The following is an 18182-nucleotide window of genomic DNA, read 5'->3' on the forward strand; positions in this document are numbered from 1 at the left end:
AAGTGCGCTGTCGGTGAACTCACGCCTCTTACGGCACACCAGGCCCCCAAACCCCCCAACAAACTCAACCTTTCCCCCTTCTGGCAGTGCCTTTAATTTCATGTGCCCCTGTGTATGCAGTGTGTGTCAACACACATGTGCCTGAGTGTGTGTGTGGGTGTGTGAGGGGTGTGAACTTGCATGAGTGTGAGAATCTTGGCTAGTGTTACTTTCCCTTCCCCAACAGTCGTCCCTCTCTCTCTCTCTCTCTCTCTCTCCGCAACCCTGAGTGTGTGTGTGTGTGTGTGTGTGTGTGTGTGTGTGTGTGTGTGTGTGTGTGTGAAATGTCAGTTATTTATTTCATAGTCCATCTCATCCACATGAGGGATGTTGAGACTTAATGCTTTAACCGCAATTTATTTTTGTTTTAACTGAAGAAGTGTTTGTATATGTATATATATATTATATATATATAAATAACTGTAGAGCTGTACAGGAAGTAAGAAAATGAAATTAAAGGTCATCCCTCTCGCTCATCTCAGTTTCTGTGTCAGAATGCCGATGAATGACTCTCTGTGTTCACGTGTCATAACATGTAATAACTGCATGCAGGGTCATGTGTCCTGATTTTTTTTTTTTTTTTTTTCCCCAATAAAATCAGCCTTTCTCACAAAGCTGTAGCACTGAGTGAGGCGAAAGTGAGGAAGGTCATGTATTAACGTCCTGTAATGGGATGGGATGTAATTATTTAAAAATGTTCAAATGCAGCACGACAATTTGAATGTCAGCAACTTCAGGAGGATGTGTTCTCAAGGCATGACCTCAGTGGAAAGTGTTGCGCTTTACAACTTGCTATGCTTGTAATCACCAACAGATGGCAATATGTCGGCTAAGGCGGTAGACAGATAGATAGGTAGACAGATAGATAGATAGACAGATAGATAGATAGATAGATAGATAGACAGAGACCTTTAGTTGTTTTTTTTTACCCGAGACATCAGCCCGAGCAATCTCGCACGATAAATTATGCAAATAAACTCCATAGATCTTCAGAAAATACAGAGGCTTAGCCTTCTGTTGACAGCTCACTGATAAAAAAAAACAAAAAACACAGGGGGTTTTTGGCCTCCTGCCAAAACTGATGCTGAGATAACACTACAATCTTCCAGCAGTCATCCAACAGCTGACCAGGGGTGTGGTCAAGAACATCAGTGACATCACAAAGGGCACTTTCTGCTACGTGGAGCAAGCAAAAGATGTAAAAGAGTGAATTTCACATTTTTCAGACACGACAGAGGCAGTTTTTAGTGTTCTGAATTCTTGCAAAATTGTTTTTTTTTTTTTGCATAATAAAAGCTTTAAAAAACTATTTTACATGAAAATACTGGGACTTCACCAACAGATCTTCAGATAGATAGATAGATAGATAGATAGATAGATAGATAGATAGATAGATAGATAGATATTCAATAAAACTACCAGGTCAATCATTATCACAGATTACTCTTCCAAAGGACATTCAAAACGAGGCCTTAGGTCAATATACCAATAAGCTCACAGATGTCCGTGTCTGTCAGAGACCAAATACAGCTCGAACCCTCAACCCCTGCAAGGGACTAAAGGTAGCTCTCTGCACCTGGTCCCTTCTCCTGCGATGGCTATAAATTCACTGGCTGTGTTTAGAGCACAGTTTCCACACACTTACACCTTGAACTTTCTGTCTTTTCTTTTTTCTTTTTTTTCTTTTTGTGGGAATGTGCGATAAGCAGATCAGTTTATAGGCACCGGGGCCTCACGCTCTCCATACACCACCATCTATGAATACGCAACACGGCCAGGCTGGCCTTAAAGGTTGGCCGCTGTCCAGAAGGCCACCTAAAACTGTGTCAATATGCTTATTTATGGCAGCAAATATAGACAGGCCCCCCCACTTGTCACCTCTGAGAAAGAGCTAAGATTAGCACGGCCCCCCCTTCCCAGCATGTATCACTGTCTGAATTTAGCTTGACCCCTCCCACTCTCTCATGCCTGCTCGCTCCGTCCTCTGCCTGCCCCCAACTATATCCAGCTCTGTATATATCTCCATTCGCTCTCCAGTTTCAGTCTGTCGCTCAGCTTTTCTGACCAGCTATGCAATTTTCAATGACCACCAGCAGCTCAGTGTGGCCTTGAGGACCAGTGTGTCCGTGGTTTCAGTATAAACGCATGCGTCCATTTAGAAAAAACAATGGAATGCTCTCAAATAGCACCAGGTCATTTACCCAAAGCCAACAAGACATATTACAATGATGCAAAAAAAAAAGAAAAAAAAAAAAAGAAAAAGATTAAAATCAAGTGGGAGCTAGGTGACACATTATCCAACATCAACCAAATACAACTGACCAAATGTTTCAGCCACCCATTTTCTATCACTGCAAATTATGACGGGGCTGCTGGAGTCAGCTGTGTTAGGGTGAAGGTGACATACGCTGCACCCTAGAAAAGATTGTTGTTGGGCCGGCACGGAAAGACAACCTTGTAGCTCTGACACAAAACGATTGCAGCATGATCATCCAATCCATCCATCCATCCATCCATCCATCCATCCATCCATCCATCCATTTTCAATACCTGCTTTGTCATGCACTCAAGGTTTTTGGGGGTCTGCTGGGGCCTATCCCAGATGTCATTGGGTGAAAGCAGGGTGACACCTTAGGCGAGTGGCCCGTTCATCACAGGGCCACATGGAGACAAACAATCATTTGCACTCACACGCACACCTCGGGTCAATTTAGAGTTCCTAATTTGCCTCAAATGGTCGAGGGTTCGATTCCGGGCCTGGGACCTTTCTGTGTGGAGTTTGCATGTTCTCCCTGTGTCTGCGTGGGTTCTCTCCGGCTTCCTCCCACAGTCCAAAATCATGCATGTGAGGTGAATTGGAAACTCTAACTTGACCCTCGCTGTGTATGTGAGTGCAAATGGTTGTTTGTCTCCAAGTGGCCATGTGATGAACTGGCAGCTTGCCCTGGGTGTCACCCACCCTGCCTTCGCTCTATGACAGCTGGCAGAGGCTGCAGCAGACCCCCACAACTCTGAGCTCGGTTAGAAGCGGGTATGGAAAATGGATGGATGGATACCAATTACAATGGATTGCATTTATATAGCGCTTTTCAAGGCACCCAAAGCACTTTACATTGAGCACATTCACACTGGCGGTGGTGAGCTACATGTGTAGCCACAGATGCCTTACCTGTGGCAGCCAATCTGCGCCAAACGGCCCCTCCAATCACCACCCAACATGTACACACATTCATACAAGGCAATAAGCGTCTTGCCCAAGGACCCAAGGACAGACTGGGATGAACCTTCGGCCACTGGATAACCCGCTCTACCTCCTGAGCTACAGTCGCCCCAATATACTAATAATATACCCGCAGTGGTTTTTTTTATAAAGAAAATGTCAAATGTTGCCCTTTGATGTTGTTTAGGGTTGCAGTGTCGCAAGTTGAACGCTGCGTGTCGCCCTCCCTCACTCCCTCCTGGCGCATGTGCGTTCAGGCGCTGGCTGGCTAAGCCCCGCCCCACCCCCCTCCGTCCTGAGTGCTGGCTGCCGACTCTCGGTGAAGAAGACGCCCTTAGCAACAACACAGCTGCCTCTAATAAGGTACTCGCACCGCACGGGCGACGCATCAAACCCAATCGCAGCCGCCCCGGTACAGGTGAAACTTCTGTCGACGAGACGGACGCGCTGCTGCTGCTGCCGCCGCCGCTGCTGTTGCTGCTCTCGGGCGTTTCGGACAATGGAGCTCGGACACAGATAGCGGCGCTAGCCTCCTCTGGCTAGCCACTTGGGGAAGAAGACGAGGCAGCCCCGAAGCAGCTGTCCCGAAGGAGGACGTGGTCCCGGGGTTTTTCTCGCTGTGCTACGCTTTGCCTACCACAAAGTCCGCTCGCCGGGATTTTAAGCACGACTGGGAATGGTGCTCTGGATCCGCCCGCTGCATCGACACAGAGAGGCGAGGGGCGAACGGCTCACACCACCGAGCTGCAACATTTGGACTCAAACTATTTTTTAACAAAGGGAGCGGCTCTCCGGCCGGCGGACGCTTGTTTTTTTTGTGTGTGTGTGTGTGTGTGTGTGGCTGTTGGAAGCTAGCTGGCTGGCTAACCCGAGGGAGACGACCCCCACCGCCTCACCGCCTGCTCAGGTTCTTCTTTTTTGTGTGTATTTTTTTTTTCTTCTTCTTCTTCTTCCCTCCCCTGTACGAACGGCAACCAAAGGGGGCTAATGATAGCCGTGGCCAGTGTGTGAGCCTGCACACTAAACACAACACTCGGCGGTTTTTTAACAAAAACGAGGATAATTACAGTCAAAGGAAGAAGTTAAAGGTAGATAATAACAAGGAGAGAATAAACTCGAGTTAACTCTACCGAAACCACACTTGGGGGAGTTCTCTGCTTTTTTTTTTTTTTTTTTTTTTTGCAAACACAGCAGGTTACGGCCAAGTGAGCCTCGTTTGCATTGTGACTTTTATTTTCAGTCTTTGGTTGTTCTCCTTTTTTTTTTTTCTTCTGGGATTTTTTTCCCCTCTCCTTCTTTTGGATGCTGGCGTCACATATTAATTGCAATCATGATGATAATAAGCAGAAAACCAGAGGGCCCAATAGCAACAGGTAACCAACAACAAAAGAGTCGTTTCTCACCCACTTTTTTTGTGTCGCCGATTGTTGAACGTTGCTGCCCCCCCACACCCCCAAACTCTTTTAGCTGAAGGACACAGTCGTCGCCGCCACCACAAGCAGAAAGCCCTCGCCATCCTGGCGTGTCTGCGGCATAAGTTTCCTCGCAAATCATCGTTTACAAAAATATCCTGTGTCTGAAAATGTTCCCTTTGCTCGTCTCGTCTCGTCTCGTTGTTTTGGGAGCTCGCATATCCAAAGTTTTTCGGTCAGACGACGCAGTTCCAAAGGTTTTTAATTGCCGTTTGTTTTCATTTGCCGAGCTTATTGTAAATTGTAAACATGTTTGTTTATTTATTTTTTTTATTCACGAGGCATTCAAGTCGTAAACAAGTTTTTTTAATTAATTTTTTTTTTTTTTTACGAGGAGTTCAGGTCAATTGGACTGTCCGTGAAAATATTCCTGTTCCATCTCTCCACATTTACTGTCCTATCACAACGTAATTGGCTGTGCTATCTGAATTTTATGGCATCCAAAAGCCTTTCCTCTCTGTGCACGGTATCAGTACCATGTGCTCATTGCACCCTGATGTCACATTCAGCGTGATGTCTAGTTGGAGTGGGCTTGTGTAGCTCAGCCATTGCAAACTCTACTTCAACTTCAAAGTCAAGCGGATGGAGACGTAGTTCTGAGCTGCCTCCCTCAGACATGCGCGCTGCGTCTCTGTTCTCATGAGGAGGACACCAGGAAGAGGAGGACAAAAGGCTGCGACTACGCCACATGTTTTGCGACACATGATCCGCTGGCTGTTTGGAACCGTGTTCCTTGCCCTTTGCTGTGGGGAGCTGAACTCCAGCTGGACCGGGCAGGGCCGGCTGTTTGGTTGGCCGCTCGCTCGCTCGAGTCCCAGTGTCACCCCCAGCGTATTTATATTGTTCCTCCACAGGAAAGTTTGCGCGGAGAAAAACATCCCGTCCGCTCTGTCCTGCGTCTGGAGTTGGCGGGGTTGACTAATGGGCCGGCCGGCCGGCGCTGGCTAATATCACACGCACAGCCCTAATACGTCTGTTTGCTGTGCCGCGCAGGTCTAATGAGTCGGTATCCAGGCAGCGGCCTAATCTGTCCCAGGGCTGGCCTGTTGACGAGCCTGGGGACGCAGCTGTGACGCACCCACACATGGTTACAACCCTCTCAGAAGGCAAATTGGAGAGAACGGAGAGCACGTTGCGAGTTTGGGCTTAATTAGCCAGCCCCCCCCTCCAACATAATGCCATAAATGGCATATGTTAAACGCTCACCCTGCCCGATTCCCAGCTCGCAGACGCCGGCAGTCGGAGTGGGGAGCGTTTCGGATAAACAGCAGGCCGATGAGCGGTTTGTCATTTGAGTAAATGACCTCCTGCCGGAGCCCCGTGCACGCCGCTGCCGCCGCCGCCTGCTGTGCCATTTAGCGTTAGGTATTTGGCACAGTGCCGCAGAGGTGAGCGGCCGTGCAAGGCACTATTAAATGACAGACGCCCTCATCCTTCCAAGAGCTCTATTTTCTGAGCACACCTGGTGCATGTGTGTGTGTGCACGGCGCGGCCTGAATGGACATATGGGTAGACGGAAAAGATGCTGTCGTCACAGAGGCATCTGTTACCCCTATTAGGCCAGTAATACCACTTGCAGCGCTAGCGATCTGGGACCCTAAGCCTCCGACTAAGCTGGTTAGGTCGGAGCGCGGGCATTGGACGCTGCACAATAGGTGCCATAGATGTAATAATGGGCCGTTCACAGACAATGTGGGTTGTATGATGTGTCGGATGGACGGCGCGCTGCCGTGTCTGCCACCGTCCGCCGTCGGAGGACAGAGGCGGCCTTTGTCAGCGCTAGGTCGGTCGCTCGGTCGCTGGGTTTCATTGGGCGAAATCGGTTTGTTTAAGCGCCGAGCCAACGATCGAAACTGTTTGGTTGGTTAATAGACGGAAAACACGGAACCAGGTTGTGTCTGATAAGATGCTTTGTCTGTGGAGATAAATTAGGATTCTCCACACGTCGCTCATCGGGATATTGTCACGTCAGCTGGTCCCAGTCTTTACGGTTCTGTTGCGTAATCTCACCAAGTGTCCCCTCTTCTTCCTCCTCTTCCTCAGCGCGCCATGGCGATGGTCTTTATGACTCGTACATGAGGACGGACCACATCCTCAAAGACGACGCCGATACAAACAGTCCGTCTGGGCTTCCCCCAGTGCCCAAACACACAGTGAGTGTACCAACAAACACACACCCGTGTTCTCACACACACACACACACACACACACACACACACCGATCAGTGTCCACGCACACAAACACACAAGAGAACCATGTTGACACTGTGGCATCTGCACGTGCTCAAGTTGAACTTTCTCAACCGTCAATGACACCAACTCTCGGTCATGTGACGAGTATTGATTGACAGCCTTGGGGAAAACGCGCAGATGTGCGTCCAGGCGACTGATGCGAATGGCCGGCCCGGTGAAGCAGAATTTTTTTTTATTTTCTTCCACCAAAGATTTATTGACCTGCGTTTCACAGCCGAGACTTGATTATTCAAAAACAAAGCTGTCGACAAGGCGGAATGCTGTCCGTTCCAGTTTCCATCTGGAATTCAAAGTTGGCACACGGTCGTTCACATTTACGCTGTACCAGCAGCTTCTTGTTAACAAGGTCGGCTGCAGTGGAGCAACCCGCTGTATTCGCTTTTTATTACACTTTGAAACATAGAAGTACAAGATGCTTCGACAAGAATCCGAGAACATGATACTGAACGCTGTCTGCAGCTGATGTAGTAAAAATACACAGATAAATAGGAGCGTTGGGACTCCCACCCCCCCACCCCAGAAAAGCCCCTTTGGCAGGAAATTAACACACACACTGACCCTCCAGCAGCTGAGGGGGAGGACGGGGCTGGTTTTGATATATTGTAAAGATTTATTGGGCTTGAAAATGTGACCCACTAACAAAGTTGCCAATCAACATTCCCTCTCGCTCTCTCTCTCTCTCTCTCTCTCTCTCTCTCTCTCCCTGTCTCTCTGTGTCTGTCTGCCCAGTGTAATCTTCCCTGCCATTCCCGTGCTGGCGAGGGGTTAGGCCTAGTTTTCTATTCTAGTCCCGTCCCTTTTAACCGTTGTTTTTTTCCCCTCGTCACGCTCGTAGAGATAATATCCTCGGCTGAATGTGACAGCAGTTTGCTCTGGTTGTGCTTGTTTTGTTTTTTTTACTGCTCGCGTGGCCGCATATATTCATGCGATAAACAAATCTTATCGTCCCTGCGGTCGGCCCCGGGCTGGGCCGGGCGTATCAAAGTCCCGAGGTCCCACTTTGTGCGTCCGCTGACGTCCAAGGGGTTGTGCAACGCTCGGCGTGCGCCTGTAGGAAGGAAGGAAGGAGGCGTACTTAGGTGTTTGTCAGCCAGCGAACAGATTAGCTCTCCCCCATCTGTTACACATGTAGATTGGCACAGCAAGGACTTTGCACACGCTGCTGCTGCTGCAGCACTTGGGGAGATTCCAGCTCTCTTGTGTTTTCCTTTTTCCAGGTTCACTTTCTTTTGTAGTTCGAATCATATTCCCAAGTGCAAACCCCCCCCCCCCCCGAGAAATCAATGCTCCATCGAAGCTGACGTTCCACTCTGTGTAAGTGTTGATTTCTACTCCACTGGCATCATTTGTGGCCGTTTGTAGGTGAAGGGGCCAAATCAATGGCTTCCACTGTGTTGTGTGGTGTCGCTGGTGGGCCGACAGCTGCACAGCAGCCCCGGGTCAACAGGAGGGCTGTTGTAATAAGTTAAGACTATATGGTTACACGTATGGAAACTTGTCTTGCATACCGCCTCTATTTCAGGAGTCCGGCGGGCGACACGCGACCACTGGAAGCTGTGTCCTCTTTCACTCTGAAATGGCAAGGGCCGCTTTGCGATGCAAGACTTTCCCTTGTTTTGTTGATCTTGATGGTCTGATAAGATAAGATGGGCCTTTATTGTCCCGCGTTGGACGGCATGTGCTAGGTTTTGTGACTTTTACCTTTAAGAAGAAAAAAAAAATCCCAATAAAACCTCCAATCAGTCAGGAGAACATCAGGTCCAAAGTCCAGGAGGAGGCCCGTGGCCATTAATGACCGTGTTAAAGACTCAGTCACATCTCCTCACGATACTGCACTCATGTCAGCTTGTCCCTTTTCATATAAAGGGGGTCCAAAGTGCCTGAGCAGTTTAAGAGTATAATCTAACTTTAATGATTGTAATTTCCCCCGGGCTCCATAATCTTGCGGATTGTCGTTTTCCGCTGGCGAGAGGCAGAATTTCGGGGGCCGGGCCGAGAATGAGGAAGAAGGAATTCTTATGGTTTGTTGAGACTTTGCTGTTTATAGTGAGCCGGGAGAAGCTCTGAAAACAATCCCCGTTCGCTTGGGTTCAGCACGGAGAGGACTCACCTGTTGGCTCACGTGCAAGCAAGGGTCAAAGTCTAGTCTCGGTCTTTTTGGTCACACCGTTGTTGTTTAAGGAAGCGATGACAAGTAATTGCTGTTGACACACGGCCACGTGTTTTCGATCAATGAAATTCAGGGATTAGAAATTAAGAAACCATCTTGACCTCATGGCTAACAGTGAGTCAACAAACAAATTGCTTGGAACGGAGCCACTCTTGTGAATGTGAGTGAGTTGTGCTTGTGGGTGGATCTCTTATCTCGTGGCTGCCAGACTGGATCTTTGGCAGGTTGCGCTGGTTCACCTGCTGCTCGCTGCTATCTGCTGCAAACACTTAATATCAGAACACTTTGAGTTGGCTCTTTGCCTCCAGATCCCTTTGGTTCTAAAAACCCCATATTCTGCCATTCCCTGGTGACATTAATCTCAGTTGAAAGTCAGATTGTTTTGCTCCCGTTAAAAAAAAGAACTGATTTTTCTTTTCTTTTTTTTTGGGGGGGGGGGGGGGGCTTTAATCTGAGAATTTAAAGTTTAAAGTGTAAAATGAAAATTTGAGAAAGTCAGATTCTGACTTTGACTCCAGCCTTCTCACCCGCGCAGTCCCCGCCCCCGATGTAAGCTTTAATTTGCAATTTATCATCGTCTTCCGCTATTTGTCATGCAGTACGCAACTAGACGTCTGAGAGACACACATAAAACGCACCAAAGAAAACACACAGACTACTTTTGCAATGCCTGTTAGTTATAAATCCACTATGATCTAATCTTGTTTAACAAGCTAGCGCTCCTTAAAAAAAAAAACATTTTTTTAAAATTTATATTACATTATTTTTTGCTTTCTAATTTCCTTTTTGTCTACTTCCTCCTGTCTTCAAGGTTGCCAGTAACAAGACAGCCATGGCCGATCAGGTGGCCACGCGAGGGGGCCAGATGAAAGTCCAGTACCTCTACGAAGACTTCAACATCAACCGAAAGATCAATGCCATCACTGCGGCAACCACCCAGAACAGCGGGACCACCGGCCACACCCCCAACAAGCCCACCCCGGTCGCCCTCCTGTCCAAGGAGTGCAGCGTCGAAAGGTGAGGGGCGCAAAGGGAGACACCTGACCCACGGCCGCATCGCCCGCCACCCGCTGTGGTGTGCCATTAACAAACGGGCGTTGCAGTCTTGCGTCAAACACTGCCTTTTTTTCTAAAAAAAGTTTTGTCAAACTCAAAACACACAGCGGGGCCAAAATGTCTAACTTGAGTAAAAAGGCGAACATTGATATTGATTGAAAATATATAACAGTGAACCTTTTTCTATGGACCCAAACAAGTTTTGCTTTAACCAGAATATGGAACAAGCAACGCTTAATACTATACAATAAGTCACTTTATATTGCACACATGCAAAATTGAATTTCAAATTAAAAAACTGTAAATAAAATGTAAGTAAAAATCATATGCCTCCTTTTTATTTGCAGCCTTCTGATTTAAATTTAAACACATTTCATCAAACGTTATTTTGAAACAGTCTGAAATGTATTTCAACATAAAATAACAATATATTGCAAAATGAAATAATAAACCAATGAAGTAATAATTATATCCTTCAATGAACATTCTATCACGATTGATGTGGCAAACTACCAGCAGAGCATGCTGGGATTTGTAGTATTGGCTGTACCTGTGCTGTATAATACCGGTGGGCCGGCTCAAGCAGTGACTTAGTATCGCCTCGCGGGCCAATTATAATGACACTGCGGTGCCAGAGTTTGACACCTATGAATTAGACCATCAATATTAGATTACTAAAGCTCATTAGTAGCCTGTGGTTGAGTCGTTCACGAATAATCCTCCATCTGTGACGCTTGCTCGCCGCAGCACCGAGTCCAGTAAGGGCTCCAGCGAATCCTCGGGCCCTCATGGAGACGGGAACAGCGGCAAGAGCGGGAAGATGTGCGGCCCCCTGAGCCCCGAGCAGGCGCTGCGGCTCTACCGCTCGCAGCTCACGCCGCTGGAGCAGACGGAGATCCACTCGTACCCGCACGTCTACTTCGTGGGACCCAACGCCAAGAAGAGGCCGGCCATCGCCGGGGGCAACAACAACTGCGGGTACGACGACGAGCAGGGCGGCTACATCCACGTGCCCCACGACCACCTCGCCTACCGCTACGAGTTCCTCAAGGTCAGACCAAAGTGCTATTATGAAATGATGTAGCAAAGCAAACATTTCTCTTCAGGAGTGATTCTCACCCCCCTCCTCCTCCTCCTCCTCAGATTATCGGCAAGGGCAGTTTCGGTCAGGTGGCCAAGGTGTACGACCACAAGCTGCAGCAACACCTGGCACTGAAGATGGTGCGCAACGAGAAGCGCTTCCACCGGCAGGCGCAGGAGGAGATCCGCATCCTGGAGCACCTGCGCAAGCAGGACCGCAACGGCACCATGAACGTGGTGCACATGCTGGAGAACTTCACCTTCCGCAACCACATCTGCATGACCTTCGAGCTGCTCAGCATGAACCTGTACGAGCTGATCAAGCGCAACAAGTTCCAGGGCTTCAGCCTGCCGCTGGTCCGCAAGTTTGCACACTCCATCCTGCAGTGCCTGGAGGCCCTGAACCGGCACCGCATCATCCACTGTGACCTCAAGCCCGAGAACATCCTGCTCAAGCAGCAGGGCCGCAGCGGCATCAAGGTGAGCACACACGCACACGTGCGCCCGTGACCTCTGAACAGCGCCCCCGCGGTCATGGTAAACATGGAAAGGTCATGGAATTGGCAAAAAATGATAATGGATTGGATTTACTAGGGCTTTTCTAGGCACTCCTTCAAAATTTCACACACTGGACCTTCAAGGGTGAAAATTCTGCATTAATCGCTTGCAGTAATAAATACACTTCAAGCAAACTCATCGGGTTTTGAAATATTCTCAGTGGAAACGAGTGTCTGAGGCTCACGCTCTCTCTCTGCCCCCCCACCAGGTGATTGACTTCGGCTCCAGCTGCTTCGAGCACCAGCGGGTCTACACCTACATCCAGTCGCGCTTCTACCGCGCGCCCGAGGTCATCCTGGGCTCGCGCTACGGCCTCCCCATCGACATGTGGAGCTTCGGCTGCATCCTGGCCGAGCTGCTGACGGGCTACCCGCTGTTCCCCGGCGAGGACGAGGGCGACCAGCTGGCCTGCGTCATGGAGCTGCTGGGCATGCCGCCGCAGAAGGTGCTGGAGCAGGCCAAGCGCGCCAAGAACTTCATCAACTCCAAGGGGCACCCGCGCTACTGCGGCGCCAGCACGCTGCCCACCGGCGCCACCGTGCTGACGGGCGCGCGCTCGCGCCGCGGCAAGATGCGCGGCCCGCCCGGCAGCAAGGAGTGGGGCGCGGCGCTCAAGGGCTGCGAGGACGCCGCCTTCACGGACTTCATCAAGAAGTGCCTGGACTGGGACCCGAGCACCCGCCTCACGCCCAGCCAGGCGCTGCGCCACCCCTGGCTGTACCGCCGGCTGCCCAAGCCGGCCGGCGGGCCCGAGAAGAGCCCCGGCGCCGCCGTCAAGCGGCTCCCCGAGGGCCAGCACCACCACCACCACCCCTCCCCCGCCGCCACCACCTTCCCCCCCATCCACGGCAAGGCGGCGCCGGGCTTCGGCGGCGGCACGGCCGCCAACAACAAACTGCGGAGCAACATAATGGGAGACCACAGGGAGGCCATTCCTCTGCGCACGGTGCTGCCCAAACTGGTCTCGTAGGCGGAGGTAGAGAGAGAGAGAGAGCAAGAGAGAGAGAGCTGAAGTCTCCTCCCTCTCTCTCCCTCCCTCCCTCCCTCCTCCCCGCGCCTCCTCCGAGCTCCTCGGGAGGAGCCGGAGGCCGCAGGGGGAAGCGGAGGCCATCTTTTTAGAACTCGTTTGGTTATTCTTTTATTTGTTTTCTTTTGTTGTTTTATCGTTGTCGTTATTTTGTTTTTTTTCTACTGCGAGGTGTCGACACCCCAGTTCCTGGTTTTTATTATCGGCGGAGAGATGAAAGGACGAATGGGGGGGGGACGGGGAAGAAAAAAAAGTTTGAAAAACAATTTTATACAGAGGATTTTTTTTTCTCTCTCTCTCTCTCGAGTGGCTGTGTAAATTTCTACATACGGCGAGCTGTTGACGAGGTTTGATTTTTAGATGAAGTTTTTAAAAAAAAAAAAAAAATAACAAAAGAGAAAAAACAAACACCTCCTGGCGTGAGTGGACGGCTTCCCGGACAAGCAAGTTTTGTTTCTAACCCGCGTGTTTTTAACCCTTCTCCTCCTCAGCGTGAGTGTTGTGTTTTAAGTGAAGCGCACCCGCACCGTCACTTGTCTCGACCGCGCTTTCTGTCATAACACCCGCTTGAAATCTGTTACTCTCTCGCTCTTTTTTTTTTTCCCCTTCCTGTTTCCAGACTCGTCGTTTTTGTGCGAGTCAAACTTGAAAAGGGCTACAGAGATCTCGCACTCTCGGTCGGCGCCAATCACTGCAAAACTGACCCTCCCCCCTGTCCCCTCCCCCCATGCAACACCAAGGCCTTTATCTCTGGCACCGAGGGGACACACACACACACACACACACACACACATCGAAGGAGGAGGCGGCAATGATTTCTTTTCCGCCGACACTACTGCCCCCCCCCCCCCCCCTCTGGTACTTGCATGTCAGTTCAACCTGTGACGTGGCAGCGAGCGCTGCGGGAGACGTGGAGAGGGTCGCAGGGCGGCCTATTTCCAGCCCCCTCCCCCACCTCTCGACCTGGTACAGGAGTTCCACTGGAGCCTGTCAGCGAGGTGTCACCGCCACACGCATACTTCACAGGCCCGTCTCGAGTGCTAAAGCTAAAGCTAAAGCTAACTTCAACACACGATGGCCGAGCAGCTCGTACGCAGAAGACGGCACCAGCAGGGCGGCAACGGTTTGGCCCCTTGGGAACGTCGAGCGTTTGGTTGGTCCGGTTCGGTCCGGCGATGAAGAAATGGTGCAATGTGACGAAGATGAGGGAAGGCGGGGGGGGGCTTTTGCAGAGACCAGATCTTGTAGATTTTTATTTTTTAATTATTGTTTGGAAGGGACAGGATGTGGGAGACTCGACCGGCCGGGTCAGTGGCACAGGAAGGCTTCCTTCTTTCTTCTTCTTCTTCTTCTCAAGTGGTACTGACGAAGGTAGCGTTTTCTCAGGGAGACATACTTGACACATCCCCCTTTTTTCACTGTCTGCATCCTCGTGAGCGTGCAAGTGAGCAAGAGAGAGACGGCGAGAGAGAGAGAATGCCTTTTACGAGTGTTTCTGCAAAAGGGGGTCTGCATGCTCTGCGATCTGACCTATATTTCCTCTCCCCCTCCTCCTCCACCCCCCCCCCTTCCGCTCGGCGCCTCTGTCTGTGTCTGTCTCATTTCTCTCACTCTCACCCATGTAGGGCAGGGAACCTCTTTTAAAACTGACACGCGCTCGTATAGATGCCGATTGGTGCTGTCCAAAAAACACACACACACACACACACGGACACACACATCAGGTGCATGTTGTATGGACCACGACTGCTCAAAGAGTTAATTTCGGAGAAGAAGTGAAAATGTCAGGGATTTCTACTCTTGTCTCCATTTTTTTTTCATTTATATATAAATATATAAAATATATATAGAAGTGGTTTCTATTGCAATTGAGTCCATAATATCAGAGAACGTCAGATGCAAAAGTTGGAAAAAGAGAAAGTTGTATACTGTCCTGTTAGTGGTGTGCGTTACTAGGAGGGTGTTTGGTGTTTCCAGCATGAAATCACAGCCTGTTATCATGAGTGACTATGAGAAAAGAAACTGTACAGTAACCAAATGAAGTTGTCATAGTTTCTTTTTCTAAAGAAAATAAAAAAAAATTGATTATTAACTGAAATGCTCTTGTGTTTTTTCTTCTCCCTTTCTCTTTTTTTCCCCCTTCTGCTTCTGGCTCGCATCTCTCATAGCAACAAAGCAAAAGGAATTTCCAAACTGTCCAATCAGAGAATAGGTCGGACATACCAAAATACAGCAGCACGCCAAAAAGCCAAACCTGACATTCCGGTATGATCTGCTTTTGCTCGTCGCTGTGGAGTTATCTAAGCTGGCAACTGGGTTACCTACTGTGAGCGAGTGGCGATGTGTCTGGGCCCGTGGTGCAGATCGAACAGTCCGACCTCGTCACTGGCTGCCAACCGTCACACGAGTCGTGTGGATGGATGGAACAGGAAGTGTGAAACGGACTGTACGTGTGAATGCCCTCAGACACCCGGTGTCGAGTGTTGGAGCCGCTGAGTCAAAGCCCAAAGTGAAGAGCGAAGACTGGTTGAGTGGTGGAGGAGGAACATCTTACTGTACGTCATCACTCCTGGATCAGTACGAGGAACTGAGAGCTGTGGTCATTTTTAGTCTTCCTCATTTCTTAAAGTGGGCCATTAGAAGTGGATATTGGCATTGTCATTTCGGTGAAGGTGCGCAGGGGTTTAACTGGCAAAGTCGCAACATTTCACAGGGATACTCAAAGTGCAAAATGGTTCCTTTTAACTGCTGGAGTTTGACCTTAAAGGTGAAACGCTCGTGTAAAATTCCCCTCGCGGTTGACGTAGTCAATTTCCCAGACATGGGAAAAAAAAAGCACAACCTGTATTTCTTTCACGCGCTGAACGTACAAGGAAATGTCAGCTAACTGCTTCATCATAAAACGCTAACCCCCAGCCAGGTGTGGATTCCCCCTCCAGCCTTCCAAATGTGGTTGGTCCAACAAAGGACGAGAATCTAAAACCAAGACTGTGCGTGTATTGTTTTATTATTTTACTGTAAAACGGGGCACTTCAGTTAATTTGTTGGTCGTCAAATAATGAATCATTAATCAGTGAGTCATGCCCACTGCAATCATTTGGGAATTTACACACTTTAAAGACTGAAATTACAGTGTGCCAAAGTGCTCCTTCCCTGGAAAGGAAGCGGTCAAGTGTGATGTGGAAGGCTTGAGTTGGGGCCACTGGACTCGTTTTGCGGTCTTGAAGACGTTTCGCCGCTCATCCAAGGGGCTTCTTCTGAACTGAAGACTCAACCCTTCTACCTCAAGAAGACCTAGATTACTGAGAACCTTCACAAATAGGCCAAGTGTAATCAAAATAATAACCAATGTAGTCCAGTGTGTGCTCAAGTGACTCGATAAACCACTTTGATATCGCAGTATATAACAGCTTTATCGTTTTGGATTGGACTCTCCCCTTGATTGCTGGACGCAGCTGCAGCTGATAGACTTTAATAACTGGGGCTGGAGGTTGTTTACGATGGCGCTGCGAAGCGTCAGCCAGCTGGAATGACGGGCCGGGCGGTCGGTGAGTAACGTTGATGCCGCTTCCTGTTGGTGTGTGTGTGAAAGTGTGTGTGTGTGTGTGTGTGTGTAAGCTCTCGCGCAAAAAGATTGGGGTTGGTGGGGAGGTTACGCATTCTTCAGGAGGCCACTTTGACTGAGCGTTACACCCGTCGAGCTGATCTCAAACTGGGTTTCGGCAAAACCGTCCCGCTGTGTGCTTGTCGTTTGCTCGTCGATGATGGTGGGTCCTGTTATGCTAATCCAGTGAGAACCTGCCCTCCCCCCCCAACTCCTGTAATTCCTGTAAATCAACCAAATCGAATTATATAATGATTGTTTTTGTGCCATCTCGTGTTGCGTTCGTGGCTGCGCGGCCGCCGAAAAGACCGCAGAAAACAGAAGCGACGCTCATGGCGATGACTCATGGATGTCTGCAGTCACACGCCGCTGGTGCCCCCGGGGGAGGGCGGGGGGGGGGAGAAAAAAACTTGTACACATGAAGGATGAAGGAACCGGTTGGGCGACATCACCCGCTGGTGAGGACGACAAAGGAGGCGGCGTTTGGCTGAGCAGGTGCCTCCGGGCTGTTTGTGAGGAAACCGGAGCCGCCAGGTGTTGTTGAATAGGCAAAGGACGTCGTGTGGTTTGTCAAAAAGAGACACGCGTGACGTAGATTCTGTGCTTTTTATGAGTATGACTCGCTGCGTTCTATCACAGCTCATAATGAAGATATCTGAAGGAGACGCTTGGTCATCACTCAGCTCCTGTTTTCCTCATCGTGATTTGTTCCATGATGGAAGATTGCAAACTGCTGTTGCACACCATTTGTATGATGCTGTCACAGTTTCCTGATGTAAAAGTTGGATAAAGTTAAGGAACCGCTAGGAAGATTATTTGCTTGGTTTACTTTAAAGGTCCAGTGTGTAATATTTGGCTTCATTTATGATAAAGCTTAACATACTGCCTATAAAGTGTATACTTGGATGGATATATATGTACATATATGTATATATATATATATATATATATATATATATATATATATATATATATATATATATATATATATATAGAGAGAGAGAGAGAGAGAGAGAGACTCTTGCTCTTATTTAAGGAAGCCAGCCTGACAGTGCCATATATACGAAACGCGCTGTCAGTCAGTCTTCCTTAAAATTTTTACTGGACCTTTAAACACACTCGAGCTCTTGGCGCTGGTGCCACACCTACTGGCTTCTCCACCCGTAGCGTCGAAGGCCACACTGGATCACTTCCCCGAATCTGAGCGATTCAGTGGCGCTTCCTCCTTCTTGCTCTCCTACCTGCCAAAGGCAAAAGCAGATTAGGACAATCCCATTAGACGCCAATCCAGTCACCTTCTGGCCATATGGTCGGGAGGCTCATACGTGCCCACTTCCCCTCTGACACACTGACTGCGCTCCTCCTCCTCCTCCTCCGCCGACTGGAACCACGGCGAGCAGGCTCATGGCGGCGGTGTGGAACATTCCTCCCATCAGATGATGTGAATGCGAAGGCTTTAATCCACAGGCATCGGCCGGGAAGGGGGGGGGGGGGCAGGGGGGGTTCTGTGGTGTGTGTGTGTGTGTGCGTGGGGAGGGGGGTGTAATGGGCACAGCTAGCTGATTCTTACCTTTTGAACCTGTCTGAATGTTGCTGCTGCTATGTTGTTTTTGCCTTTTGCGGTGTACTAATAATTTTCAATTTGTTGCGCATGATACAATGACAAAGACATTCAAAAGGATTTTCAAAAATCCAAATCTCTC

The 18182-nt window shown here is 49.3% G+C and overlaps 1 protein-coding gene across 4 annotated transcripts; it reads left to right on the top strand.

Moving 5' to 3' along the window:
- Positions 1–4089: 4089 nt before the first annotated feature.
- dyrk3 (dual specificity tyrosine phosphorylation regulated kinase 3) lies at positions 4090–14043 on the top strand. Of its 4 annotated transcripts, none has more exons than XM_076024405.1 (6): positions 4090–4166; positions 6775–6884; positions 9966–10171; positions 10958–11261; positions 11354–11770; positions 12057–14043. In XM_076024405.1, exons 2-6 carry the CDS (start codon positions 6807–6809, stop codon positions 12816–12818), a joined length of 1767 nt encoding a protein of 588 aa, XP_075880520.1. In that variant the 5' UTR covers positions 4090–4166; positions 6775–6806; the 3' UTR covers positions 12819–14043. The 4 variants fall into 4 exon arrangements, with proteins under 4 accessions (XP_075880520.1, XP_075880519.1, XP_075880521.1 ...); XM_076024404.1 differs by having other exon boundaries at positions 4096–4632; XM_076024406.1 differs by having other exon boundaries at positions 4108–4179.
- Positions 14044–18182: the final 4139 nt, after the last annotated feature.

This window comes from Nelusetta ayraudi, unplaced genomic scaffold (assembly GCF_046127955.1).
Source record: "Nelusetta ayraudi isolate G7.1 ecotype Tasmania unplaced genomic scaffold, CSIRO-AGI_Nayr_v1 ptg000017l, whole genome shotgun sequence".
NCBI classification, from domain to species: domain Eukaryota; kingdom Metazoa; phylum Chordata; class Actinopteri; order Tetraodontiformes; family Monacanthidae; genus Nelusetta; species Nelusetta ayraudi.

What these genes read in the sequence shown, in the direction of transcription:
- dyrk3 (XM_076024404.1), top strand. Translation starts at nt 4,590, where the DNA reads ATGATGATAATAAGCAGAAAACCAGAGGGCCCAATAGCAACAG. An exon ending in AAGGAGTGCAGCGTCGAAAG is followed by an intron (nt 10,172 to 10,957) that starts GTGAGGGGCGCA and finishes TGCTCGCCGCAG; the next exon opens with CACCGAGTCCAGTAAGGGCT. An exon ending in AGGGCCGCAGCGGCATCAAG is followed by an intron (nt 11,771 to 12,056) that starts GTGAGCACACAC and finishes CCCCCCCACCAG; the next exon opens with GTGATTGACTTCGGCTCCAG.